Source organism: Lonchura striata, chromosome 1, assembly GCF_050655825.1.
Source record: "Lonchura striata isolate lonStrDom1 chromosome 1, ASM5065582v1, whole genome shotgun sequence".
NCBI classification, from domain to species: domain Eukaryota; kingdom Metazoa; phylum Chordata; class Aves; order Passeriformes; family Estrildidae; genus Lonchura; species Lonchura striata.
In genome coordinates this window covers 113,653,337-113,681,323 of record NC_140703.1, presented here as the reverse complement: position 1 = coordinate 113,681,323, position 27,987 = coordinate 113,653,337, and the positions used below count along the sequence as shown (strand labels likewise).

The 27,987-nt window shown below is 43.6% G+C and overlaps 1 protein-coding gene across 2 annotated transcripts; it reads right to left on the bottom strand.

Moving 5' to 3' along the window:
• Window positions 1–881: 881 nt before the first annotated feature.
• U2AF1 (U2 small nuclear RNA auxiliary factor 1) lies at window positions 882–17,376 on the bottom strand. 2 transcript variants are annotated; one of them, XM_021546770.3, is made up of 8 exons: window positions 17,313–17,376; window positions 14,803–14,890; window positions 11,962–12,028; window positions 7,797–7,846; window positions 7,122–7,220; window positions 5,831–5,964; window positions 5,445–5,537; window positions 882–3,854 (listed from the first exon to the last, which is right to left on the bottom strand). In XM_021546770.3, exons 1-8 carry the CDS (start codon window positions 17,354–17,356, stop codon window positions 3,719–3,721), a joined length of 711 nt encoding a protein of 236 aa, XP_021402445.1. In that variant the 5' UTR covers window positions 17,357–17,376; the 3' UTR covers window positions 882–3,718. The 2 variants fall into 2 exon arrangements, with proteins under 2 accessions (XP_021402445.1, XP_021402446.1); XM_021546771.3 differs by lacking the exon at window positions 11,962–12,028 and adding an exon at window positions 11,108–11,174.
• Window positions 17,377–27,987: the final 10,611 nt, after the last annotated feature.

The window sequence follows — 27,987 nt, the reverse complement described above, 5'->3', positions numbered from 1 at the left end:
TGTGCATGGCTTTAGAAAGCACCAGGTATCAATTCAACGTGAACATAAATTAATTTATTCTACACACATCTGGATGTAATTTTGGTATTCTTTAATTCAAATCCATTTGCTCCAGGGTAAGACTGTAGAGTAACACAGCTCAGCTTCAGCCTTGTAATAAGTGATAAATGCAGCTACAAATATTCTCTCCTGTGACAGCTTGCCACTTGGCCATTAGTTCCTTACCAGCTAAAAAGAAAACACCAACTCAGTTCAGATTTTCAGCTGGAACTTTTCATGACTGGGGCTGTTTTTAGGGAATATTCAGTACAGCAGTGTCTGGAGAATGAAATTATTTACCTACAGCCTCTCCAGCTGCCATGAAAGCAGTTTCACTTTTAATGTATTAAAGACAACAGACGCAGTTTAAGGTGCTGATATACAATCGTTAACACCCAAAATTTTACAGCCTGGATGGTGCAACAGCAGAAGAAATAATCTTTAAATAGTTATGACCCCCTTTGATTACCTACTTTTTCAATTGAACACGTTCCTTCTGCTAAAATGACCTTTCTTGTCCTCTGCAGACCACAAAAGAAATTTGCAGGTTCTCCCTAACCATAACAACCTAACCAAAAGCTTTATCAATTAAAAGAACCCAAACCAACCCACCCAACTCCTAACCCCAAGGTGCTCTCCTAAAATTCAACTTGATCATGTAAATATGGAGAGGCTGAGGTTATTTTAGCTGAAGATATGCTTCACCAGCTCTGAAAAACAGAAGGCAAAGAATTGCTCAAAACATAGCTTAAGAGATAAGAATTTGAAACTTTAGTCTATGCCCTCACTAGATATTTAGAGAGCAGCATCCAATCTAAAGGAAAGGGATAGTTTTTGTCAGATTCTTATAAAAAAAGGCTTTATTTTGAACAAGTTTTCTCCATTTGGTTTTACAGTCTCAACATACATCATATTCATGGACAAGCAGCATTTTCACATAATAAGAGCCAAATACAAAGAGAAAGCCACTTGGGATTAACAGTTTCAACCTAATTGACTCAAGACTTCAGAAAATCCTGTATGCTGTCACTTATTTGAGGTAAAGGAATTCCATAAATTAGATCCACTGTTCAATAGAAGAGTCAACAATGAAATATTTGAGAAGAACCTTGGGGAGGGAAAAAACAAATCTTAAAGACATTGTGGGCAACAAGAGAAGGGGGAGGTAGGATTTCCACTGGGTTTGTATTGGTGAATGAACACTTGGGTTTATCAGGTGTAAATGTTTAACCACATTGGTCCAGTTTAAATTTCAAATTTGATTAATTTTACTGGCAGCACAGACTCAAAAGGAGAACCTAACAAGATATGTCATGAGCTTAATTTATATGCTGAATGCTGTCACTAGGCACCCATTAGAGTATCCAGTAAAATCCACTGCTTTCAGTGCCCACTCCAACGTATTCCAGTTACTTGGGGAATTTTTGGGCATCTGTGCAACCAGATCACAAAATCATACATTTGGTAGAATTCTAAAATGCTTTCTTCATTAAAATTGTATTAGGGGAGACAGAAAAATCTACCTTCCACTGTTCATGCAAAAATATGTCTGCAGTGAAACAGGATTTAGATAAACAGATTAAAGCCATTACAGGGACACATTTGTACTCATTTCAAACTAACTTTATAGAACAACTAACTTTCAAACTAGTTTTGTAGAGCAAATCTTAAACCTTTTAAATACTAGCCACATTGTATTGGATACTGTTTAAAAACAAAAAACTATCCTCACCTTTTGTAGCTTGAGATTTAAATTAGCTCACCAGTAATCCTGAATCTCACTTAAGAGAAATATGGAACTGGATTAATATCCCGTAAACGCCAAGAACTAAATGATCAATGTGAAATTCCTAATGCCCAGCAGAAATACATTTCAGCTCAGTCATTTAATGCCAGGCACTGCTCAATTTCTTCCAGTAAAGCATCATTTATGTACTTACAACAAAACATCATGTGGAGATGGGCTTCACTGCTTGAGTGATATTTCTTCAAAAAGGGTCCTGGCACACCAAGTTCCAAAGTCTGGTTAGCCAAACCACCCAGGGAGAACAAAAAAAAAATTCAAACCGAACTGGTTCAAGAATTTAGTTTAAGAAGCAAAGCAGATTAATTTAGAAAAGCTTATTTGTCGATACTGTTTTGTTTTCCAAGTTCCAGTGAGAAAAATGGTTTTACACTTAAGAGGCAGAAGCAGCTGGTTTGTTAATCATCTAATATGTGATGCATCCATACCTTATTTCCATTTTTTTAAAAGAATCACCAAGGATCAGATTTATCATTTAGCAAGTTATCTGGCTGAGAACTAAGGAAGCTCTAGCAATTTCTCTCCCCCACTGGAAATCTGTGTTTTATTGCGTAGCTTTGTGTACATACAGTTCTATTTTGCAGAAATATCATCAATGACCGTAACTTCTTGCTATGTTACACTCTGAGTAAAAGCAGACATGAATGAGGTGAAATTGCAAGTCAATCATTGTACAAACTGTTTCTTAGAATGCCAATATTTCCACTGGAGCTTTAACGCTTTGGGACACAACCTACAATGTTCAGCGCCTGAGCAATTGAAGCTCAAAAAAAAATTAAAAAAAAAAAGTATTTGTGAAGGAACTGCCATCTGTCCATTAGCTTTACTCACACTCCAGGCCATCAGAAAAGTGGAAATAAGATTTATTTTCCACTAGTATCGAATTTGTTTTCTATGACCTTGAATGCTAACAAAATGCTTTTTATTAAATGACAGATGAGGGAGCATAGATTAGGAAAAAAAAAGCCTGTTAAGAAATTTGATCCTTGCATTCAGGACCTTGCATTTCCTTCAATAGCACTTCTCTATTGTGTTGCATGGAGCTTAATTTTGGTGTTTTTATTTTTTTCACAAAAATCTCATCTGCCTATTATGAATCATTGCAATAAAAATATTATCTTTTTTCACTAGGCAACTTTCTTTCCAGCTAAAGAAAGGAATTTAGTCAAGAATTATAAAAACCTGAACTATGAACTCTGGCACAGCCAGGAGCAGCCACTCAACTACGCCAGAGCGCTTAGAAAATAGGCAGCCAGGAGTAGCAACTCAACTACTCCAGAGTGCTTAGAAAATAGGCTTTAGATTTTACATCAAGAAATTTGATTTATTGTAAATGCCACAGTCACATTGATAGACAGAGCACAGACTTCTGGTAACAAACAAACATACATTTTTGTAACTAAGCGTTTCTACTCAGTAAATAAATGCATTTCGCACAGCCTTCCTCTTAAATGTGCCTAAACTAACCTAAATAAGCAGACAGCATAGCAGAAAAGGGAAACTTATGTGAGTAACTGTTTCTTAAGCAGTATATTATTTTTACTATGTATATAATATTTTATATTATATACACACACATTTTCATCAACAGTTCAAATTATACCAGAATAAAATTAAAAAAAAAAACCCAAACCAAAACTGGCGCTCCTCCAATACATTTACCACCTTTCCCTCAGGCAGGCTTATCCAGGTATTTGTCAAGATAGAGGAATGACAGTTAAAAAGACTCCCCCCACAAGAAACAAGTTACACAAAGAATACTGTATCACTACAAATTTTTTATTCAGAAGCCCATCTTTAAAAAAAATGTCATTATGAACTTGTTTGGTCAAACTACAACACTTTCTAGCAGACATACAGTAAAAATGGCATGGCTCAGAATCGACCGGATCGTTCACGATCTCTCGACCGCCTCCTGTCGCGCTCGCGGCCTCCTCCTCCTCCTCCACCTCCGCGGCCGCGATCTCTGGATCTCGACCGGCGCTCACGGGACCTCGACCTGGATCGATGCCTTCAAAGAAAGTTGGGACATTTTATTGTTCATGCCAGCAGTGATTTACTCGCAGTACCACACAGCGGAACACGTAATTAAGGATGGGAGTGATGAGGGAGAAGAAAGGCAGCGTGTCATTAGAAGGATTGGTTAATTGGCACTTGAGCTGCAAAGCCCAATGTATTTACAAACTGCCCAAATTTCATACTGGGGAGTCAGCACAAACAGGTACAAGAATTGGCTGCTCCCTGCAGTCACCTCTTACAATGGATGTGCCAACCCTAAGGGAAGGCACGGTTACACAGCTGGTATTTAAAGCAGGAGAAGGGGACACCTGCTTTGGCAGGCAGAAATAGCTCTTAGCAATACACACCAAAAGCCTACAGCTGCTTCTAAGTCTACTCATATTAAATCAATTGCATTAATTAGCAATTACAACCCAGTTCTCTGTTGTTGGTCCCTCTACATGATTTCTACCCCTCCAGGACACAAGCATTGGCAAATCATCTTCCCTGCCTCTTGGGCTGATAAATTCAGGAAGGGAGCTAAAACCACCCAGAACATACTGTTGCCACAGGTACTACCAATCAGCATTACTGAATCTGAGAGTTCCAGATTTGTAACAGTGACCAAAAGGTTAACAGAAAAACACACTTCGTCTTTTCCACAAAGCATTCAAATAGCTGAGAAATTTACTTAGCCACAAACACATGTGGCTAAGCAACACGATGCATGTTTTTCAAAGTTAAATTCATCCTCACAGATTCTGAAACACTACCAATTAGAGATGTTTATAGGAAAAACACATTCACAGTCCCAGGCTCCTTCTATGATTTTCAGAAATCTACAAAAATCATATTCTCTATAAAAGCAAGATCAAAAATTTTATATGCCTATCTCAAATACCAGGTCTTAAATGCAAGCAGATTGAATCCAGTTCCAAGTGAACCATCATAGTAACAGCAGTGGTAAAAGCCCTTCAGCAAGGTACCTCACTAAATGAATAATTTAATACATAATAAAATGTCTTTATCAATTTTTTTTAACCATTAAATGAAATTACTTCTCCTTTCTCCTACTGGGATTTCCTATCAAGGGACACACTGTGAAGCTAAAAGTGAGCTCCATACAGTGACTGGCTGGTATTAACAATAAGAAATTAATATAGGCTACAACATTTCACCATTAACAGTTAAAGGCAAATAAGGCTGGGTCCTGAGTATAATCTATAGATATGCCAGACTTCATAAAATGTTGAAAACTGTCACTCTGATGCTGCCAAAATGCCCATTGACCAAGCAGCCTGCATCTAACAAGGGCCATGAGTTAGAATAAAGCAGAAGAAGCATAAAGCAACTTCTACTAAGTAATGTCCATGTGTACACTTAACAGTCAGAATCCACAGCACTGCAGAGCAAGAAGCACCCATATTTTTAAAGCCCGACTCCTTTGTTTGAAACTGGCCCCTTGCCAGCTTGACTTGATTCCCTTTGGCATGTGCCAGAAGTAAGTCAGAAAAAACAAGAGGACTTGGCATAGGTTTAAAGATTCAGATTTTTCAGCAACTGATCCTTAAATTGTTTTAGCAGTGTTTAAAAACAAACTTACTTTTTACGACGTCGCCCATACAACTCGCGCCTTAGCTCTCGAGAAATGGGCTTCAAATGCATAAAATTGCAGAAACCTCCTCGTGTACACTCTCTGAAAGAGAATTCAAGAGGCACAGTTAGAATTCCCAGCTCTACCCTATCTGCTAAGACCTCAACACCTCTAATATTAAACACAGTAAATTACAAGCATCATTTACTGACACTCCTAGGAGAAAATCCCCAAAAGACGGTAAAAGTCAAGAGGTTCACTGCAGGTCCTCCACACTACTGGTACCTGAAGTGGTTTTCTTCCACACTCAGCTACATAAAATCCACACCCAGGTGCCCTCCCTGCTGTGCAAACCCCTCCCAGGCTGTGGGGGTGAGAGGAAGGCCCTGCTTTACCCCATCTCGTATTGACGGCAGCAGGCCTCTCTGAAGTCAGTCACAGGTGAGAGCTCGGCATGGATGGGCTGCCCGTTAAACCAGCGATTGTTCAGGTCGATCACGGCCTTCTCTGCATCCTCCTCACGGCGGAACTGAAAGCAAAATAAACCTCGTCAGAGAAGCAATGGCAGTAGAGAAAAGATTCCTATCAAATCAGTTGTGTGATATCTAAGGCTCAGCGTTCTAGTAATGAAATTAGAAGCTACTTCAAATTTCTTGGACAGTCCATCAAATCACGGGTAAATATGCCAGCTTTTCATTAGCTGGGACTCAAGGGCTAATCAAAGCATTGATTTTCCTCTTCATTATGCTCTGTTTAGTCTTTCAAGTGGGAAAGTGAGTCAATAGAAGTTACTGTGTTTTCTTACTACAGCTTTAAAACGAGAGAATGCTTATAAAATACTTTCTGGAGCACCTATATTCCTGAAGTAATGCATTTTTTCAAACATTTAAAAGAAATTTATATAAAAATTGGAGCTAGCATTCATTTAAATGAGAATTTACAAAAATCAGATCATGTCTTACGATGAATGTAAAATTTAAATTTGAAATCCCTTTTTACAGCAAAATTTTTAAAAACTTTTTTTTTTATTATGACCTACACAGTCAAGAATTTCAGGTGTGAAAATACTTTCCAGCTGAGGGTATGTACAGTCAAAACATTCAAAGGAAATCTCTCATACCTCACCCACACCGTGAACACACAGTAAAAGTTCTGCAGGTGACAACTTTGTACCCGTTATTGAAGAGATACCAATGACTTTTTGAAAAGTTAAACCTAAGTGCTCCAGTTTGCACCTTGAACCACACAGCTACTGCCAAATCTAACTTGGTCAGAGATATTGTGTTTAACTGGGAAGTTAGAAAATTGATGCACCTGTGGCATATAAAACCTCCCTCATACTGATGTGCTTGAAGGGCAGCACGATGCTAAGACAGATCCCAAATTAACCCTGCCAAAGTAAACAGTCCAGTAGTGATGACTGTTTATAACTGTATAAAAGAAAAAAAAAGTTAATCTTTCTGAAAATTACATAGATTTTGACTATCAAGAAAGCTTCTCAAAATTCATTAAAAATTATCTTGGATTTAACATTTTTACTCTACTTTAAATTGTGAAGTTTGAGAGTAGCTTATATACTGAAGATTTCTCCTAGCAAAATGAAATCTACAATTACACAGCAGCGTTTAAAATTCTAAATCAATAAACACCACTCTGCCTGACTGCATGAACATCTCTTCATCCTACCTTTACGTATACATTTCCAACTAGATGATCTCCAAGGTTATCACAAACGTTCATCTCCTCAACTTCGCCGTATTTCTCCTCCATTTCCGTGAAGACCTCCTAAGCACAAAACAACCCAGCAAAAGTTTGCAGAACGTTACTTTTAAGTACAGAAATATTGCCTCTAACTCTAAGTATAAAAAAGATCTTCCTTGGAAAAAAGCAAGACCATTTGTTTTTGTTTTTTTTTTTTTTTCCACATTTTTGGGTTTAAAATTAGTACTTTCTTGGCCACCTATAAGCACAGCATTACCAAGATACCATAAAAACCTATGGAAAACACGCACAGCATTTACAGAATACCCAGGATGCACTGAAAACACAACACAGAAACCCATCAGCTACTTAGTTTCTATACAAATAATTAAGAATACTTTAAATTTGTAAAAAGAAGGCTATACAATCAAAATGCTATGTCACTTAAGCTGCTGATGTAAAACAAAGCCTATTTCAAGCAGTCAAATTAAGGTCAAACTAATCAGTGGTTACACCAGGAAATATTAAATACAAAGTTGTATGTTCTATATGAACACCTGAGAAAATAATTGTTTTTTTCCTGAACGTAATTGTGCTATGCACTACATCAATACAACTTATCTGTGGTGACAAATCCAGGGACACTCCACCTTTACATACCTCAAAGAACTCATCATAATGTTCCTGCATCTCAACATCGCTCACAGCACCTGCAAAAGTCAAAGAGTCAGATCGATTAGAGCCTGACAATAAGGAAGGGAAGATTTTGATCAAACTAAAAACAACCTAGAAAGGCCATCAGGAGCATGAGAGACATCAAATAGCATGGAGCTAACTAACAGGAATATTGCAAAATAAGGATGTGTGAAGAGCTTTGAGTCCCCAAAGTATCTGTCAAAATATTACATTGGTATGATCAAATCAAAGCAAGTTTTAATCAGAGCCAAAGTTGTATGCTACAAATTTAAAGGGGAAAATAATTACTTAAATATCACTTAAAATTTAATGTACAGTCCCACTCTCTAACTACCAATAATTTTACCTAAACAGAAGGCAAGTGCTTTGTTACAATTCCATACCTTAAAATATTACTAAAATTTAGTATTCCTCTTCCTAAAGGCAGAAATTTATGTCTGCTTCTGCAGCATCCCACTAGAATTTGAGAGCTCACAATGTAAAAGAGCCGATTTTTTTTTAATTTGCTGAAAATAGTCATTGAAATGACACACTTTTCTCAGTGCCCTCAGCACTTTGCAACAGAGAGCCATCTTCTAGTTCAAGTCTGAGTGTCACTTCATTTTACTGTAGTTCTGCAGAACACCTTTCAGTGCAAGACAAGCCAGCCTTATATTCCAGTTATGATTATTTTCATGCTACAAGCTGGACTTCAAAAATGAGTGCTGCTTGCCTGTTGCTACAAAAGCCAACATAAGTGTGGCTTATTTTTCAAACCATTAAAATATAAAAATGAGTTTCATTTATTTCTTCCAGTCTACAGCATTTTAAAGAAGCTGTATACATTAAAGCCATTAGATTAGCTCATCAGCAGTTAAGTGGTTTACCAAGATCAAGCGGAGCAGTTTTACAACAAACCCTGCATTTTATGCTAGAGTTTAAAATTACAAACCAGACTGGTTTAGTTAATGAATGTGAAAGACAAGAAACTGAGCCAATAAAGCTGAGTTTATTAATTTTCAGGCTGATATGAAAAAATTTTGGCTAGTATTACCACTTGGACAAACTTTGTTTTTCTTCAAAGGCTCTAATATTAGCCAGCCACACACTCAGAAACTGCAATTCCTGTTCTGCCACCCAGCTCACCTCCACAAGAGGCTAAGGGGCATTTGGTTTATCATTTAGGCTAACAATTTTTCTGCATTTGAGATATGTTTACTTTTAAGAAATTTCTTCTCTCCATAGGTATAGCAAATTAAGGAATATCAAATATTAAACCAGCAATTCTAGGCAGTTTAATACTTAACTATATTGCCAAGGTTCTGCCAACATCACTGATAACAGCTTATTAACATCTATGGATTTTTTTTTGTTTTGCTTTTAAAGGTATCACACAGGGGCTCTGGGAGCCTCAGTGGAAATAACTACTTTTTACCAGATGGACAAGCGCTAAAAACTTTTTTTTGGTCAAATTAGGAGACCACAACAGTTAGTTAATGACTAATTCAATGACCTCCTAAAGTGGGAAGTATACATATGCACAGGCTTTACAAACATCCATATTCCAGGGCTACTGGTATCTGAACCATGGGAAGCCCAATTACTAATTAAAATACTCAGGAAAACTATTCCTGTTCCAAACTAAGGTTAATCCTCTACGACGGCAATAGAAAGGAAGACAGTTAAGCAACAATGACAAGGCATTAAATCGCTACCCAAGTTATCAATTTAAAATACATGCAATACTTAAGTAGGGACAAATATAAAAAACCAAGGAGCCAGGAGTTTCAGCAAACCTACTGCTTGCAGAGCTCCAGCTCTACCCCAGGAGGTACAGTCAGGCTCTGGCACACAGCTACTCGCTTGTCAAAACAAACTAGAGTTGGATACCAGCATTTACAACACTGGAGGATCTGTGCAGGACTCTTGCAGCTGTAAATCTACACAGCTCCACAGACCAAACTGCTGTAACTCTGTGCAAATTAGTTACCAGCGCATTGAGAGTTCAGGGAGAGTGGAAACACACAACTGGAAATGTTTTGGTCTACTGAAACAGCATTAACTACTAAGTATCTGCAAGGAGAGAGCCTACAAACCAATGGAACTGGTCAAGCATCTAGACAAAATGACACAGCTCATTTACATGTCCAGCTTGACAGTGTGACAAAAACACATATTACACAATAAAGCCATTATTCCTTTGAGAAGCAAGAGAGACAGTGTTGACTTTTAAGTTAGTGGCCAAATCACAAACCACTTCTAATTAAATGCTGGTAACTAATCTGAGCTAGTCTATAAACCAAGTTAAAAAAAAAAAAAAGAAAAAAGAAAAAAGAAAAAAGAAAAAAAAAAGAATAGCCAAACAAAGCTTTATTACCACACAGTAAATACTCACTTCAACAAGAAAGATTAGTTAGAAAAGAACACCGATCCTTTTTTGGTTCTAAAACTTGTTTGGTTTTTTTTAATCTTATTTTAACATACATGATTCAATTACAATGATAAATCAGTTATCGCCGATCAACAATCCTGGGCATTAATTGCTGCCAGTCTCACAGGAGGTGTGTTTGCTTATGCCCATTTGTATCTCAGGAGGAGCCATTCAATTACTTTATGACCATACCCAAATGCCTTCCCCTCCTCTAAAGTACTTTACTTGTCTTAGGTAAATATGCCAAATGGCATCAGAATTTTAATTTTCAAAGTATGAACATAAAAGAATTTTAAGCATGCACCCATCCACAAAGGACAGCTGCCAGAAGGGGTTGGTCAGTCATGGTGTGTTCTTCCAAAGTGCACTCCCTAAATGGAAGCTGCATTAACAAATTTGTGCATGCAGTCTGAAAAGTTTCAGTTCAAGTTCTCTAACATTTACAGAGCAGGACATTTGTTCTGGATGAAGTCAATGTGTCAACTGTCCTGCTCTTTTCGACAGTGGAACCTAATGGATAGCACAAAACATACAGAAAACCATTCCTAGGATGCAGGCAACTGGCAGGGAGAAGTAACAGGAAGAAAGCAGTGCAACCAACACTGCTTCACAGGGGAAGTACAATTTCAATCCTTTTTGATTTAATAGTTGGTATTCAGATTCCCCCATAGTTTTGGGAGTAGGGAGGAAGGTAGTGGGACAAAAAAAATTTGGGTTTTTGTTTTTTTTGGTGTTTGTTTTGAACACATGTAACGAAACGTGGTCAGTTTGATCTGTTAAACTAAAATGGCAGACCAGTTTAAGTCGACACTGAGCTCTGACAATCAAGCCCAGGGAACCAGTGAAGGAACTTGTATGAACTTACAGCGCAAACCGTCAGCAGACTGGGAAGAGTTTTGAGGGTTACGGTAAATGTTCAAGAGGGCAATGGTCTGAAATACAAAACGCAACAACTTTATATTATGGAAAATAATTTTAACAAGAAACTGGTTTCCTTTAGGGTCGCTTTAGTCGAGTCTGTGCTGAAAGAGAGGTGGTTATTCTCTCCCAAGGAGGAGAACTTGCACTTAGCTGGTGACCTTTCTATATCAACCTAACACTGTAAAGTAATAGAGATCTCATGATACTCCATTATTGTATTCTTAATTTCACTCCATTCACCAATATTACTACAGAGGGGTTTTGCATGATTTCAGACAGCTCTGAAAATAGGTGGTATCCAAATGCATGTCATAATTTTATGTTGATATTGCTGAATAGCTTCTTAGTAGCAAAATCCCAGGAAAGGAAGCAATACAATAATTAGAGCATAACATGAAATCTCCATTTTCCTAAGAAAGTTAAGATGAAAGAAAACCCAGTTTAGGGACTTACCGTACATATATGCCTATTTTTTTTTTTTTTTTGTGTTAAATTAAGAATTTGAGAAATGTCTGCAGTTTAACCCTTTCAAAAGAATGCAGGGTTACTAAGTAACTAAGTTTCACTTTAAAACACAAAAGGGAATCTGCATCAAGTCCAATTTGTGCAGCCCTTTCTACACTCAGAATTGCACACATTCCACAAATTCTTGATCTGTGCGCAAGAAGAGTTCCGTCACTTGTCCTGTTTGCAACAGCTTTATGTCAGCAGCTCAGAAGCCAACATTATTTGATCATAATTAGGAGTGGGCTCTTTAACACCATTCTTTAAAAAAATTTCTCCAACTGTGGGACTTACAGTGTGAGCCGTCAGCCGTCTGTGCACTGTTTTGGGGGTTACGATAGATGTTTTGAATCAAGATGGTCTGCGGGGAAAAAAAATAAAAAGGGGAATTCTACTGGCTGCTGTGCATATAATAGACAATTGCAAAGAGACAACTTGTTTGCAAACAGCTAAAAGTCATATTTTATCCTTAAGATTTCCTTTTGTATTTGCAGAGTATCTTCCAAAATTGCATCCAGACCATCATATTATGAAAACAGTTTTAATTAACCACCAAGAAAGAGCTGCATTTGTCTCGAGAGCCAGCCTCAAAATGGGAGGTGTGAGGCCCAGTAACCTAAAATGTCACATGAGGTACTCTGGATATGCCTAAACTTTTGAGACCAGATTCACTACTGCAAGTCTAGGGGGAAAAAAAAAATAAGTGTTATGTGCACAGCATAATGCCACAGTGTCCAAAATGCTACACCAGACCATAAGGCCTTTAGGCAACTGCTACATCTCGTTTTGTGCATCAGGGTTTTCTTGGTGGAATTTCTGTTTAAATAATATAATAGCATCATAGGTTCACATGTTTCCGATCCTTCAAATAAGGACAATATCCTTTTAGCCCTTCTGCTTTTTACTTGAAGAATTAGCCCAGGCAGACTTGAAACCTTACATTTGTACCGTTCTTCTTAAAATCAAGTTGTCTGAAAAAACAAACCATGTTTAAGTTAGTAAACTAATATTACAAAAAAAATCCAAACGTCCATATCACTGTAAGCAGCTCAAAAATTGAGATTTGATTACTTAAAATACAAGCTCAATGTTAGTCAGTATGAATGGCAATCCCCAAGTAACTTTAGCTTAGACAATATTATTAGTCACAGTAAGAATTCAGAGCTTAAAGAAGTCACAGAACCAGCAATGTCACATCTACATATGCTACCCATTTAACATGTAAAAAAAATACAACTGTAACATCACATTTAAAATCACACACTTGTTTTATTAGAGGTCCAGCCATACCAACCAAAGCTTTGTGCTTCCGTGGCCCAGATTTAAACTACCTATGCTTTAGCCTACAACTGGAGAGTGCCAGAAACAGGCATCTCGTTAGGGTGTTTCTGCTGACTGGGGGTAATTTGATCACCCTGGATTGTGTGACCTTTCCCAGCACAGCTCTTCTGTAAAGTAGCTGCACCAGCAAGAGCTGCACAAGGTTAAAACACTGTGCTGGTAACTTCCCATTAGCAGGATCTCTATTTTCTATCACTGCTGATTGTCAACCTGCACACAAATAAAGATTTCTGCAGACCTCACCCAGTGCCAGGGACATGGGAGATGTCACAGCACAGCTGCCAGTACGAGGCTGTGCAGTCCCAGACATCCCTGGATGAATGGGATGTGCCCTGCTGACCCACTTCATCTGGCATTGCTAACCCAGTCTAAAGCAAAGCTAAACTGACAGAAAGCTGTAGTTGCACACAAACTTTTATTGGTAAAAAGATATAATGGTTGTGGAGGTTTTTGTTAGGTTTTTGGGGTTCTTTTTAACTTAAAAGACAACTACTGTGGAAGCTGTCTGCTTTAGGAATATTTTTTCATAGTCAATGATCTAAATTTAGGTCTCTAAATAACCAACTGCACTTCAACTTGTGCTCCGTGTAGGTCAGCATCATGGGATAGTTTTGGAAATGGACAATGCTCTTTTGAAACCCAATTATATGCATGGAAAATTTTTAAAATCCCAGAAGCAAAGAGGTGGTTTTTTTGCTAAAGTACCAGAAGTCCCTATACACCAGTAACCTTGACTTTCTCTCCTGGAAGTCCCCCTGCCCACTCAGTTTAACTTGATGATCATAGCTCTGGACCTGTCACATGGGTAGCACTGCCCTCCCTAATTTCTCCCCAAACCATCATCAGCCCACATTTCTCATCAACTCTGCTCCTAAGCAGATTAAATGAACTTGCAGAAGACTCAGCTGTTATGTGAATTTTCCTCTGCAGATTTAAAACCACTGCAGTTGAAACTGCTGTAGTTAAAAATGCAGTAACTTTCAAAGGCACTACTGCTCATGTACAAAATTTCCAAAGAAATTCATCTGTGTACCTTGACAATCAGCATTGATAGAAAGAGGGAAAACATACATTTCTCCAGGAATGTAATTTGTGAGTATTGTACAGCTCACAATAATAATAATAATAATGAAAACCCTGTCACTCCCTGCACCTTTTCAAATTTATTTTTTTTTCTGGCAGACATGCAGTCACACATCATGTCTCTTAACTGAGCCAAAGATTAAATAATCTGTCATGCCAATTGACAATTCACCCTCAGCAACCAGGCAAGTTGTTTTCAATAAACCACTTCTTCCACCATCAAAGGAAGTATGCAAATCACTCTTGAAACTTAAAAAGCCTGGGTCAGAGAGCAAATGTAATGACAGATGAGTCACTTTTATCCATTAATTAGTTTTCTTCTATTATATGCAAAAAGATTGATGTTCCCACCTTTGGGACAGGTGGAATGAGCTGCCTTTGTCTGTGATTTAAGAACTCTGGGATGGTTTAAGTGCCTGAACACCACTGAGAAGGCACACTCACCTGAAAGTTAGCACTGGTTGGTCTCTACTACAGGCAAGCTTACAACAGCATCGCTTCCTGCAGCCATTAAGGGTGACAGGAGATAATTAGAAATGCTGGGAGAAGTAAATGGAACACTCCAAAAAAAAACAAAGACCCAGATAAACTGGGACTAAAACTGAACTAATTAATCTGGAGTCTGGTAATTATTCACTTGTATCTGAGAATCTATGTTTTAAAGAAGCCAGAATATACTTCCACAAAAAAGAGAAAAAAGGGGAAACAAACCTGGCTAAATGTTGGTTTGTTGTGCAACCGAGAACATCTGTCTCCATGGCGACAAGCTCCAATTTTGAAATAAAATGAGCAGTTGACTCTGCAAGAAAAAAATTAATAAGGTAGTTACACACTGGCACAGAAAACATTAATTTGTAAAAAAGTCTATGCCCTAAATGTCTTTATCTTGATGTGGATAAGTAATACAGGAAAAAAAAAACCCACATCAAAACTGTACAGGAAAGCATTCCAACAAACCTGTCCATATTCCTCCTTTTACCCCTAATTAACAGCCAGTATCTGACCAATTTCCCCCGAAGTGGTTTCATGATCCACCACTCAGAAGTGGTCTGTTTTACTCTTCCGCTTCTCCATTCTTGTCTTTACGTCAGTTTCAGTGCGTGATGGGATGGAAAGTAACGAGAAAAATGATCTGAAAATTGGCACTGGGAGCTCTGTGGCTGAGATGATGCAGCCCCGGGTCCAGGCAATAAAATCTGCTTTAAAACTGACACAGTTGTACCTCTCTCATGTTTTATAAAGCACCTGTTTAAGTTATACTCTAAGGGTAACTCAGGCTGCTACCAACACAGTATATCCAAAATAACTCAGGGAAGAGAAAATCATGTTACAGAAAGAATACACATAAGCAAAATAAATCCATTCAGTTAAGCCATTTCTATGAACATAATTAATGATTTTAAGAGGAAGCTGCTCTTTGTTTTAAACCACAAACTTTTCTTGAATGATGCATCTCAGGACACCTTGATAATGATCTGGGTTTAGAAATGCTACTGGAACTCCCACAAAAAGGTGTAACTCACATAGAATGATGAAAGAAAACCACAAGGAGTTTAGTTACCTTAACAGGGAAATGCAAAATTCTGAAGGGCAAGAAAACTATTATGGGCTATATATGGGTAAATGAAATACTAGAATTCTCCTGGAAGAAAAATTATTATTCCCATAAGTAACACCAATTATTTTCCACAATCCTGTGTAACCAACATCAGCTCATGGTGGGGAGAATTATTAAACTACTAAAGCACAACTGATCTCTAGCAAAGCATTCTACTGTAAAATTGCAACATGCTCACTCTTCATTATGTTTTTGAAAACAAACACTTAGCATGATAAAATACTTACTGTCTTTTCTGAACTCTAACCTGAAACAAAAAGAAATACCTAACTACAAAATTTCCAATAGTGCCTCCAACTTCAGCACTTTCTGGAAGGTTCCGTCTGCTTTTTTAAACAGAAAACAGGAGCTGCACAGGAATTTCATGCCTGATTAAAACTCTGAAACTGTAATGCATTAAATTCCTATGTATCTCCTTTGTGTGAAAGGATGCTACAGTAACAGAGCTCAAAAGAGAGGCTGCCGACACTGCTTTCCTGGAATGGCAGCACTACAGAGCACAGCTGAAGCCCCACGGCCAGGGGCTGACAAGAGTAATTTAGTCCAGCAGCACATCGATGCCCCCTTTTCATTTTTACGAGGGAAAAACACGCCGGTTTGGTCAGGCCGATGGTGACCAAATTTTCGTTAGGAGGGTTTTGTGTGTGTGCTTCCAACAACCAGAGAAACTAGAGGCGTTCCCGGACGCGTGGAAGGCTGCAGGCAGAAGCCTGTAGGATCAGGATGCAGCAGTCGGGGAAATCCTCCGCACCCTGGGGAGGGGGGAGAAATAACCAGTCGCTGTCCTTGCAGCAGAGCGGGAGCTCTCAGGCTGCTGCGAGGCTCAGGGACACGAACAAAAGGGGAACAGGAGGAGGAGGAGGCGCTTTCTGGCAGGAGGCGGCGGGAAGCTCCGGCACCCAGCGGCCCCGACAGGAAGGCGCAGCCGCGGGGGAAGGGCGGAGGGAGGACAAGGGGAGGGCGGCAGCGCGCCACGAGGCGCGGCACACCCTCATGGCGGCCAGGGGAGGGGAGGAAGGGGTGGGAGAGGAGGAGGAGAAGGAGGAGGAAGAAGTGTGGGGAGAGGGGGGAGGGAGTGCCCGAGAACGGCCCCGGCCCGGGATGGGGGAGGGGGGGGGGGGGGAGCGCGTGGGCGGGGCCGCCGGGCGCGCGCGCGGGAACGCGCGAGACCCACGCGCCGCCGGGCGCGCGCGCGCGCGCCTGGGACGGGGGGGGGGGCGGGGGGCAGGGAGGGGGGGGGAGGGGAAGGGCCTGAGGGAGGCGATGGCGGGGGAGGGGAGCGGGGAGCGCGGCCGCCTCTCGCTTCCCTCTGCCCGCCGCGTTCCAGCGGGATGGGAAAGCCGGGGGGACGTGGTCCCGGGCGGCGCCGCCGAGGCGGGAGTGGAAGAAATGGGCGAAACGGGCCGGGGGTCCCCCCGCAGGGAAGGAGGGGCAGGGAGAAGGGAAGCAGGGCTGACCGCCGCGATCGGAACAGGCCGCGTCCGCGCGCAACCCGCTACGGGCCTCCGGCCTCCCCTCCAGCTTCCCCCCCATCCCTCCCTCCCTCCCGGGGGCACCGCAGCCGCGGGAGCGGCGCGGGGAGCGGGGGAACGGGGCCACTCACTTGTCCTTCTCGGTGCCGAAGATGGAGGCCAGGTACTCCGCCATCTCCCACCGCCCGCCCGCCCGCCGGACCGCCCCGGCGCCGCCGCCGCGTCACAGCGACCGCGCCGGAAACGCGGCGCTGAGGGGAGGGGACGGAACGCGGCGGGGGGGTCGCCGCGGCCCGCGCGCAGGGGCGGCGGGGCGGGGCCGGGAGCGGTGGGCCGCGGGTTCGAGTCCCGCCCCCGGCAGGGCCTGAGGGGAGCGGGCGGGTCGGGGGGTTGTGGCTGATGAATGCTGGATGGAGTAAAGGGAATTCGCTCAAAGGCCGTGGGTGTGTGGGTGCGCGTCCGAAAGGGGTTTAAATTAAAAAAAAAAAAAAAAAAAAAGTAAATCGTGCTTTTGAGTTAAAAGCAGAGCGGAGAGTAGAGCCAAATTCTTTCTGATCGTTATTTTGGGATGTTTCATGGAATTACAGGCCAAAAGCCGCAAGCCTGGACCCAGTGAGCTGAAATTTTTGCAATGGAGCAGCAATGCATGTGGAGGATTCCAATACTGTACATCACTGGAAACCACATCAGGAGATAAACTTACTGCTTCTGCTGATTCAGAAAACAAGACCGAGCGTGCAGTGCTCAGTAAAATTAAAGTATTGAATTTTACAAGGAAAATTCAGATAGTTTGCAGTTCCCTGAAGCAGTAACAAATACACTCCACAGAGCTCACAGCTCCAGCTGGACCTTTCACAGAATCACAGAATGGTTTGTGCTGGAAGGGACCTTGAAGATCATCTCGTTCCAAGCCCCTGCCATAGGCAAGGACACCTTCCACTTTCCCACGTTCCACTCCAAGCCCCATCCAACCTGACACCTCCTGCAATTCCTGCTTTGGTCTGGGCTGTGACGGGTCTCAGGACAGGGACAGTCTCCTGACACTGCTCCGTGTCCTGCCATGTTCATTCTGTGCTCTTTAGGGATGTAAAGCTCACCTGCTCCTTACAGCAAACTTGCACTGATCTTTGCTCCAGTGTTTTTGTTAAAGCCTTCAGCTGAAATATGTCAAAATAGATTTTTTTCCTGGGGAATCAAGACATGTTTTCAATATTTGAAACACACTGGGTTTTGTGGTGGTGTGAGTCATGGAAAGGGATCTCCACCTGGCATGGTAACAGCAGCCAGTCTTTTTCCTTTTTTTTTTTTTTTTTTTTTAATACCTATCTCTAAATCTCAGGTTAGTGATTTAGTACTGTGGGTTACTCCCTGCCCCAAATTGCTCAGATCTGTTGGGTTAAATAATGCCACAGCCCCTCCTCTGTTTTGCTCTGCCTCCTTAAGGCACACTGTCATCACTGGCTATCAACCCAGCACAAAATGGTGACACCCAGATCTGGTTTGGAGATAAAAGGGCTGAGAGGAAAAATTAGAAGGGAAGCAGCTGGTTTTAAGAGAAGAGGAAAGGCAGTAAAAAATAATTGTGAAGCAAAAGAAAGCAGTGCTTGGATACAGAAAAAAGATTAAAACAAACACAGAAACTCATCTAGGGGGTCAGTACATGAAGTACTTAAAGCATTCACTGGAAAATAACACTTTATTGTTGCCAGAACTATGTGCTAAAGAGGTACCTGGAGTTCCAGGCCAGCGCACAGGACTTGGTTTCTCAGGTTAAAGGGATTTTGCTAACAGTGCATATGCAGGGATAATTACTGACCCACAGCCAGCAAGCCCTTTGAACAATTTTGCCAGCACTCTGCTTGACACCTCTTGGAACAAGACACAGCTGTGAGGAAAGAGAACCAATTTAAGATGTAATGTCAAAAAATTAATCTGAGAAGGCAGCCCGTGTACATGAGAACAGAGTTGTAGCTGGTAAACTCATGTAATCTCCTTGCATGCCTATACTTCACTCATCACCATGGTTATATAAGCAGATCTTTGATCAGATCCTCAATTATAGCAACCCCAGGAGAGGCTGCACAGCACAGCAGAGAGAATGGAGAGGTCTTTGGAGCTGTACCTTCCCTGTGGGTCTGGGGCAGGACTGGCTGTGGCTTTGTTTCTTCTCTCTGGGCAACGCTGGTGTGAAGGACTGTGCCACCAAGCTGATGGGGACAGACCCTGTGTGAGGCCCCAGCTGAGCCCTGCCCCTGTCAGTGCTGTGAGGGCAAGGCTCTGATGCTGTGGCTGAGGTGCATGGCACCAGCCTGGCACCAGGAGCAGTCACAGAATCGCAGAATCACAGAATAATGAGGTTGGAAAAGGCCTTGAAGATCATAAAATCCAACCTATGCCCCAACACCACAACTAGACTATAGCACCAAGTGCCAAGTCCAGTCTTTTTTTAAACACATCCAGAGATGGTGATTCCATCACCTCATTGGGAAGGCAATTCCAGTACTTTATTAGTCTTTTGGTGAAAATTTTTTTCCCAATATCCAACGTGTACCTTCCCTGACATAGCTTGAGGCTGTGTCCTCTTGTTCTGTCAGTGCTGCCTGGTGGGAGAGACTGACCCCACCTGTCTGCAACCTCCCTTCAGGAGTTGTGGAGAGCAATAAGGTCACCTCTGAGCCTCCTCTTCTCCAGGCTAAACAACCCCAGCTCCCTCAAACGTTCCTCACAGGGTTTGTGTTCCCAGCCCCTCACCAGCCTTGTTGCCTCCTCTGATGTGCTCAAGCATCTCAAGGTCCTTCCCAAACTGAGGGGCCAGAACTGGACACAGCATCAAGGTACATTCTCACCAGCTCCAAGGACAGGGATAGTCCCTGAGGTTGGATGAGTGGCAGGAGAGGAGAGGAGATGCTGAGTCAGAGCCTTGGAGAGGCAGCAGTGCAGACACTGGAGCGTGGCTGAGGGATTTGTGTGTCTTAGGGAAGCTTTTCCTTGGAGAGGCTTCGAGATCCAGCCCCTGATTAGGAACACTGCTGATTTATTATCTCTTGCTGTTAGGGAGAGCTTTACAATTGTCAACCAGGAAAATTAATAAAGTTGCAGGGCTTTTAAGTTCAACCCACTATTCGATGTGATTAGAACTTTCATCCAGCAAGCTGCTGTGCAGTCTGGGATCAAGGCAGTCACTGTTTGTAAAAAGCCCTCTCTCCTTACAAGCTAGGCAAAAATGCCATGCTCTTCCCTTTACAGAGGAGACAGAGAGAGCAGGTGATTTTCTTGATATCAAAGTGGACAGGAGATGAGCAGAATCAGGGTAAGAATTTAGGGATAGCCTTGTTGGTTCACCAGGCTGCACGTGCAGTCTCCTCGCTCACACACGAGGCAGCAGGACCTCTTAGCTAGCAGTGAGGGTGGAGTGCCCTGGCAGGGGACAGAAAGAGGAATATTCTGCACTCAGTGGTGAGCATTGGTGTGTTTGTGGCCTCCTTCATGACTCAGTGCACAAGTAACATCTAGTGCCCACAGCTGCAGCTTCACTTGGGGCTCTTCCAGAACTACTTCTTGATTTTTATAATTTTTTTACCCCATTGTTAACACTCTCTATAACCCTACAACCCTCCAGCCCCCCTTGCAGGGCAGGAATTCCAGGTTTTGTTTCCAGAAGAGATGTCAGTGGGGACTGTAGCAATACCAGCCTGGCAGGAGAGCTCTAAAACCACGTAGGTGTTTTTTCAAGGTGAACCCCACCATCCCTGTGCTTTCCCCAGATGTGGACAATTGGGCAGCCTCACTGTGCTGTGGCCATGGGGGATGACATCCCTATTCACCACGAAAAGAAGAAAAACCCCTTCTCTTCTGCTTTCAGTGTGAGTGTAATCCTGGCTCTCCTGTCTCACACCTTCTCTCCCAGCCTTTTGAAGTGCTTCTGATCCACCTCCACAGTCTAAGGGCCAAAAGGATTAACTGGAAAATAAGCAAAGTCCATCTCATGAGCAAACCCAGCTGCTCCTTTGAGGGAAATTCCTCTCTGGCCTGTCCTGGGCACTTTGGATGAAGCATTTAGTGGAACCAGCTGATGTCTTTTGACCTTTCTGAGTACTCTTTGAAAAATTCTCCAGGTATTGCTTGCATGCTGCCCTCTGGTACTTTGAAGACCAAGAGGACACCAAGGCAGTGAAAGGAGAGAGTTTGGTGGAAATCTCTTATGACATCCCTCCTCCAATGACTTGTCCAGTGTCCCTGAGCCCGTACAAGCTCTTTGCATAGTGTAGTAGTTTGAAATATCTTGTTTTTTTGGTGAGAAGGAAAAAGGGACAGAGTAGATGATTTTCGTGAGTGCACTGGCATTTGGCCAGCAGTCAAACCACTACCCACAGGAGAAAAGCACCTTGCAGATCTGTGATGGCCATCCCATAATTTTGTTTGTTTTCAGCCTGTCTTCATTTGGTTGTGGTTTCCTGGTACAGCAGGACCTTGTCTCACTTGGGCTCAGCCCAGGTTCAAGAGGCAGGTTTCCCTCCAACTTTCCCAGATCTTATTTTGTTCCATCTCCCACACCTGCCTGGCCACATCGTGAGCGCCTTGAACTGGCTCAAATGGCCAAGTTAATAAGCTGAATAGTTTTATCTTGCAATCAGGACAGGGAAATGAAGCTGCACTGCACAGATGGGGTAGAAGGAGAAAGAAGGAAGGCTTCTCCCTTTTTGTAGCAGCCAAGTTGTTCAGCTCAAGCCTGTCATGGGACTGTACCCTCACAGTGGAGCTTTTTTATCAGCAAATATTAAATCTAAAAATAGGAGGTGTTTCTGCCAGAGAACCAGAGCAGAGGTATCAGAGAAAGTTGTTGTAAGAGGGGCAAAAACCTCCTGCACATTCCCTTCGCTGTCTGCAGTTGAACTCTGCTCACAGCTCCGCAGTCACAAAAAAAAAAAAAAAAAAAAAAAAAAAAAAAAAAAAAAGGGATTGTGCCAGACTTATCCTGAAATATATTTACAGAAAATTCTTTAGCGAAAGAGCCGGGTTGTAACAGAAAGCCTGCAGAAAGGCAAGGCAGAGCACACCCACAGCAGCTCACTGCTGCTTGCCTGGGTCACACAAAGCCTCCCCAAACCCACCGGGAGCTGTCCTGGCCAGGCGAGGGGAGGAAGTGCAGGTAAAGTGCATGCGGGCTCTAAAGCTTTTCTGCCTGTGGTTTAGTCCAGAAGCAGCCTGAGGTGTGTGCTGGACCCCTCCTGACGGAGGAGGTGCTGCTTTCCATGACCCCCACGCGAAATAATCAATAATCGCCGGCTCCGGAGGCGCTGGGGGATGCTCGTGGGGAAGCCGCAATTCCATGGCGGGAGGATGCAGGAGTTTTCCATTGGCTTTCCTGGGGCTCCCTCCCGTGGCATCGGCTGGAAGGGCTCAGAGCCTGCAGCGCTGCCAGCCCTTGGCAGGAGCTGCGCTGGGCATCATCCAGGGCAGCGATTCCCACCAGCACCCTGCTGAGGGCATGGGGAGCTCGGGATGGGCACCGGGGGACAGCAGAGCCCAGAGCAGGTGACCTCTGTGCTCCAGGAGCAGGAGATTTGCTGTCGGTGTCCCCTGTGCTCCAGAAGTAGATTTGCTTCAATGGGTGTCAGAGTCCAGCACATCCCCCTGGCTGCCCTGGCTGTCTCCAGACCCTGGCAGGGGGCTCAGAGACCTTGGCACAAAGTCAAAAACATCTGTTACTTTGATTTTAACCTGTGGAAAAATCTGCCAATTTTGTATGAGGAATTAAAAGCCACAAGGATTTCAGTAGTGTGGTAGTTGAGTTAACACAGGGGGAAAAAGTAGAATTTTAGGGTTTTAAAATAAGGGGTTCAAGGGGGTACAAGATGGAGCAATTTGTGGCCTGCCCTTCTTCTCCTTCGTCTTGTCCTCCATGTCTTGCTGTGATGGTGACACTTTTCTATTGGTTTAAGGTAGAGACACTGTCCAACATAGATAATAGATATTGGCACATTATTGTAAACAGACTATATATAACTTTTGATATAAAATGTAAACACCACCCGAGAGGGCAGACAGAATGCCATGGCCTCCTTGCTAGCTAGAGCTCAGCAGGTCAGAGAAAGAATGTTATAGATAGGAAAAATAAACAACCTTGAGAACATGATCCAAAGCATTCCAGACTCCTTCTTTGGCTGCACAGCCAAGGCAGCAAAGTCTCTTTACGATTTTGGGGCTTCCTTGACATTCAGAACCCCGAGACATGGACAAATGGGATGGTTCCTGCCCTGTCCCCACCAGGAACCCTCTGAGCAGCAGGGACACACAGCATGTATGTCCCACAAGGAATTTTATGCCTCCATCTCTCTTGCTGGCATGTGAAGCAAGGTGCCAAGGGTTGTGCTGCCTGCATTCACCTCAGTACAGAGGTGCTGAGTGATGCCATGGGGGCCCTGCTGTGTCCTCTTGTGTGGGAATCCAGGGCTTCCCTCTGGCTGCCCTGGCAGGTCTGGGACCCTGGCAGGGGTCAGGAACCCCCCTGGACAGAGCCCCCAGAGACACTGTCTGTGATCTCTGCCCATGGAAAAGAGTTTTCAGTCTTACAGGATGAATTGCAAGCTCTGAGTGTTTGATATGAGTAATAATTAAGTGTGGCATGGGTGCAAAAGTAAAATTTTAGGATTCTAGATGAGGGGTCCAAAGGGGACAAGATGGAGGAAATTGGGTGTGCCTTGTCCTTTTTCTCCTTCTTCATGCCCTCCATGTCTCACTGTGGTGTTGGCATTTTTCTGTTGGTTCAGGCTGGGGACACACTGTCCAACATAGGTGACAGATATTGGCACGTTCTTGTAAATGCAGCCCAGGGAGTTTCTGGTGTTTAATGTTTGTCACATCCCACTGAGGGCAGAGCCCCACATGCTGCCCTGCAGGACAGAGCTGGGCAGGGCAGCAGAACATGTTAGAGATAAACAGAATAAACAACCTTGAAACCAGCACAGACCAATTATGGCTTCTTCTTTGGCAGTAGGGCAGAAAGACAGAGACTTTCTACAATCTCGGGATCATCAATACCACAGATTCTGACACTCTTGGAGCTGTGGGGATCCTGTAGGAACAGAAGATGCTTGTGAGGGGACCCAGGTGTGGGATTCACTTAGGGGCAGGAGGGAGGGATAACTTGGGAAAAGCTGCTGGTGTGGCAGCCCTTAGGAAAGCATCACCAGACCAGCCTGAGTTGTGAGGTGCCATCCCCTGGTGCAGAGAGAGAAGCAGGATGGTTACAGCCAGGCCCTGAGAGGGGATGGAAATCCCCTCAGGAGCTCACAGGGTGAAAGCAGGACCCCCTTGTTTTGTGTGGAATGCCTGAGAAAGGCTGTGGTGTGTGAGCTCTGCTCTCCTGGCTGCCAGCAGCATCCTGTGACAGCCAGCAGCCCCTCTGGAAGCCAGAGAGCTCCATGGAGACTGCCTGGAACCCTTCCTGCTTCCCAGGGAGCCAGAGCTGGGTAAGGAGACTGTAGAACAAAAAACTGTGGGGTTTCATTCAGCTCCCAGGGTTTCCGTCTGCCCTGCACAGCTGCACTGCCCAGGTATCCGTGCTGTGGTGTGCTCATCCTGCTGTTATAAATGAGAATTTATTTAGCCAGATTAAAAATAAAAATAATTTTATTAGTGGTCAAATTCTATCTAGCCAGCCACAAGGAAAGAACAGAGCCGAGCCCAGGCATTGACCCTGGGTGTGCAACAAGCAGTCAGCCTCAGCAGAGGTTTCCCCTATGCCCACACACCTCCATCCTGGCCCAAGTGGGTTTTATAGGGAAAATTCCGCCTGAGGCCAAGATTTCAGCAATCAGTCTTTTCTTCTATTCAGAGTCTATAGGTTAATAAGATTTTCTTTTTTTGGTGATGAGGAGAAATAATTCAATGTCTGGGTAGGTGAATCCCTGATGAGATTTTACGGAAAGGCTGCATTCACATGGATCTGTCTGAGGATTTCCATGAGATCCATCTCGGGCAACGATCAGCACCGATGATCAACACCTTGAGTCCAGCCATGGCCCATCTCCTGGCTGAGTCACATCCTTTTACTTGTAAATCAGTTTCCAATATACACCCAGTCTCGCCTGCAAGGGTTGGGGGGAAGTAATACAAACAGGCATAATCTAACAAGTATCCAATATTGCATATTTCATACAAGGAATGGCGCGAATTATATTTACTACACATAACACTGCCTTCACACAAATCACTCCCAACGTGAGCAGGGGGTGGGAGCCCGTCCTGCTCAGACTGTCCCTGTGATGTGAGCACACAGAAGATGTACAGCAGGCAAACCTGCACGTGGGGCCGTGTCCGTGGCCTCAGCTGCCACAGGGGAAGGGGCAGAGGAGGAGTTACACCTGCAAAAGACATGGAAGTGGAAACCTGCCAGCAAACAGGTTCAGAGGGGCAGCCTGAGGTGAAGCCTGAGCCCAAACTCTCACTTCTCCGCTGCCAGCATCACCCCTCAGAGCCAGGTAAGCTGCTGACGACCTGAGCTGAAGCCAGGCTCTGCTCTCCGCACCTCACAGCTGCCTTCGAAAATTTTACCTGAAGTCAAGCTGCTAATTTTCAGAGCAAAGAGCTCTAATCCTGTGAAAATATTATTTCCAATTGTGCCTTGCAGGATGGCTGATGCAGATCTAATCAATGTGTTTAGTCAGCCCTGGGAAAGCACAGGCATCAAAGCTGCTGGCTCTGACGCAGCTCCTGAGCTGCCTGTGCCTCCTGTGAATTCTTCCCATTGTTGTTTTAGCTCCTTATTTCAGGGCAGTCACTGCAACAACAGACTTTGCTGCCACCTGACTAAGGAAGCAATGAGGTTCAGGGAAAAAAAAAGAAAAAAAAAAAAGGTCAGTGTTGTTGCTAAGCTATATGCTCTTAAAGCATTTCCCAGGAGCTTAGCAAGAAGTCAATGTTCACAACACCCAGCAGAACTGTATTTTTGCAGAGCAGGGCCTAAGATCAATAGTATTTACAGCACTGGTTTTAGCACTGTGAAGCAGCTCTAGCTGAAGAAACACCAGCTCAGGAAGTAACACTTGTGGTGTAAATCTGTTACAGGAAACCCACGCAGCACTGGGTGGCTGTTGAAATGTCCTTTGGGTGTTGCATCACCTGGGCCCTGCGAAGGATCTGCTGTACTCTGAATTAGCAAAAGACAAAAGGAGTTTCCCAGGAGCCCACTTGTGGGGTTAGATTTCAGAGCAGAGCAATACTGAATGCTGGAATAATACTAGACAGCCATTTTCCCACAAGATTAAAATCTGTTTAAAACAACCACAAGCAAGAGCACAAGTTATTGTTAACTTTCTTGGTATGAGAGAGCTGGAAGGTGCCAGTGTCACGAAGAAGGAACCTGAACTAGAAGGCAGCTGAAGACACAGCTGGCATGAGGCTGCTCAGCCATTTAGCCCAAATTAAACATTCTCCCTGTGCATTCATTAATGCTGCTGCAAGGTTTTTTACCACTGCACCTGGAACAGCTTTCTTGGCACTCGCTGGGCTCAGGTGTGCACTGCTGATTTCAGTTCTCTGGCCCATTTTGCCTCTTGTTGTACTGGGTGGCCAAAAGCCTCCCCATGGAGCCTGTGCAGGAGCCCAGGCAGCTGCTGGCTCTGGGCTGGCAGCTGCCAAGGGACCTGGGGTCCCTCACCTCAGCTGCCCACTCCTCACCCCCCTCCAGCTCCAGACTGCAGACATCCTCCAGGCTGATCCCAGAGAGATTCCACGGGGAAGCCAGGATCAGCCAGGAGACTTTGGAATCGTGGTGCTGCAATCTCACCGAGCTGATCTCACAGGTCCTAGCGAGTTTTCCAGGTCTCATCTACCCCAAAAAGGGCCTGAATTTTATTTCATTACTGTCCTTAACAAAACAAGAGATAAAAGTGCTGAAGATGCAGTTGGATGGAGGGAACCTCCAGCAAGGATCCACCTGATCCTTGCCTCTGCTTGGGATCTCTCCATGGGCCTGACATACCTCTAGGGAAGAGGTTGTGACCAGAGGCTGAAAGTGGCTGGCTGTACCCTCACCTGACACCGAATATTAGACATTATTTTAAAAACTAATCAGTTGTTGGCCCAAGAAGTACGTGCATTATCTACAGCTTTTGAAAGCCCAGTGTAAAAGAAGTTCTTTTGAAAGTGGCATCTGTGGTGTGCAACCAGGTTGTTCACCAGCTTGAAGTGGATCCTGATTAGGCACAGCCAGGGAGCTGTGGGCAGTGGCTCCATGTCCAGCTGCAGGTGTGGGATGAGGGCTGTCCCTCAGGGCTCTGCCATGGCTCCAGGGCTCTTGAATGGCTTCCCCAATGACACAGACAGTGGATCCAGCTCACCCTCAGCACATTTGCAGGGGATGGGAAGCTGAGAGGGGCAGGTGTCACTATGGAAGGACAGGGCCATGCAGAAGGACCTGAGCAAGCCTGGGAGGTGAAACCACAAGAACCTCACCATGTTCAACAAGGCCAAGTGGCAGGTGCTGCACCTGGGTCAGGGCAATTCCAGACATGAGCACAGCTGGAATGTCAGAGTCCAGAACATCCCTCTGGCTGGCCTGGCTCTCTTGAGACCCTGGCAGGGGTCTCAGAGACCCTGGCAGGAGGTCAAAGACATCTGTGGCTTCAATTTTAGCCCGTGGAAAGCTGTCAACTCTGGATGAGGAATTACAAGTCACAAGAGTTTTAGTAGTGTGATATTTGAACTAAGGGTGAAAAAAATATAGAGTTTTGGGGGTTTTAAGATAAGGGGTTCAGGGAACAACATTGAGGGATTTGGGCATTTCCTGGCCTTCTTCTTGTT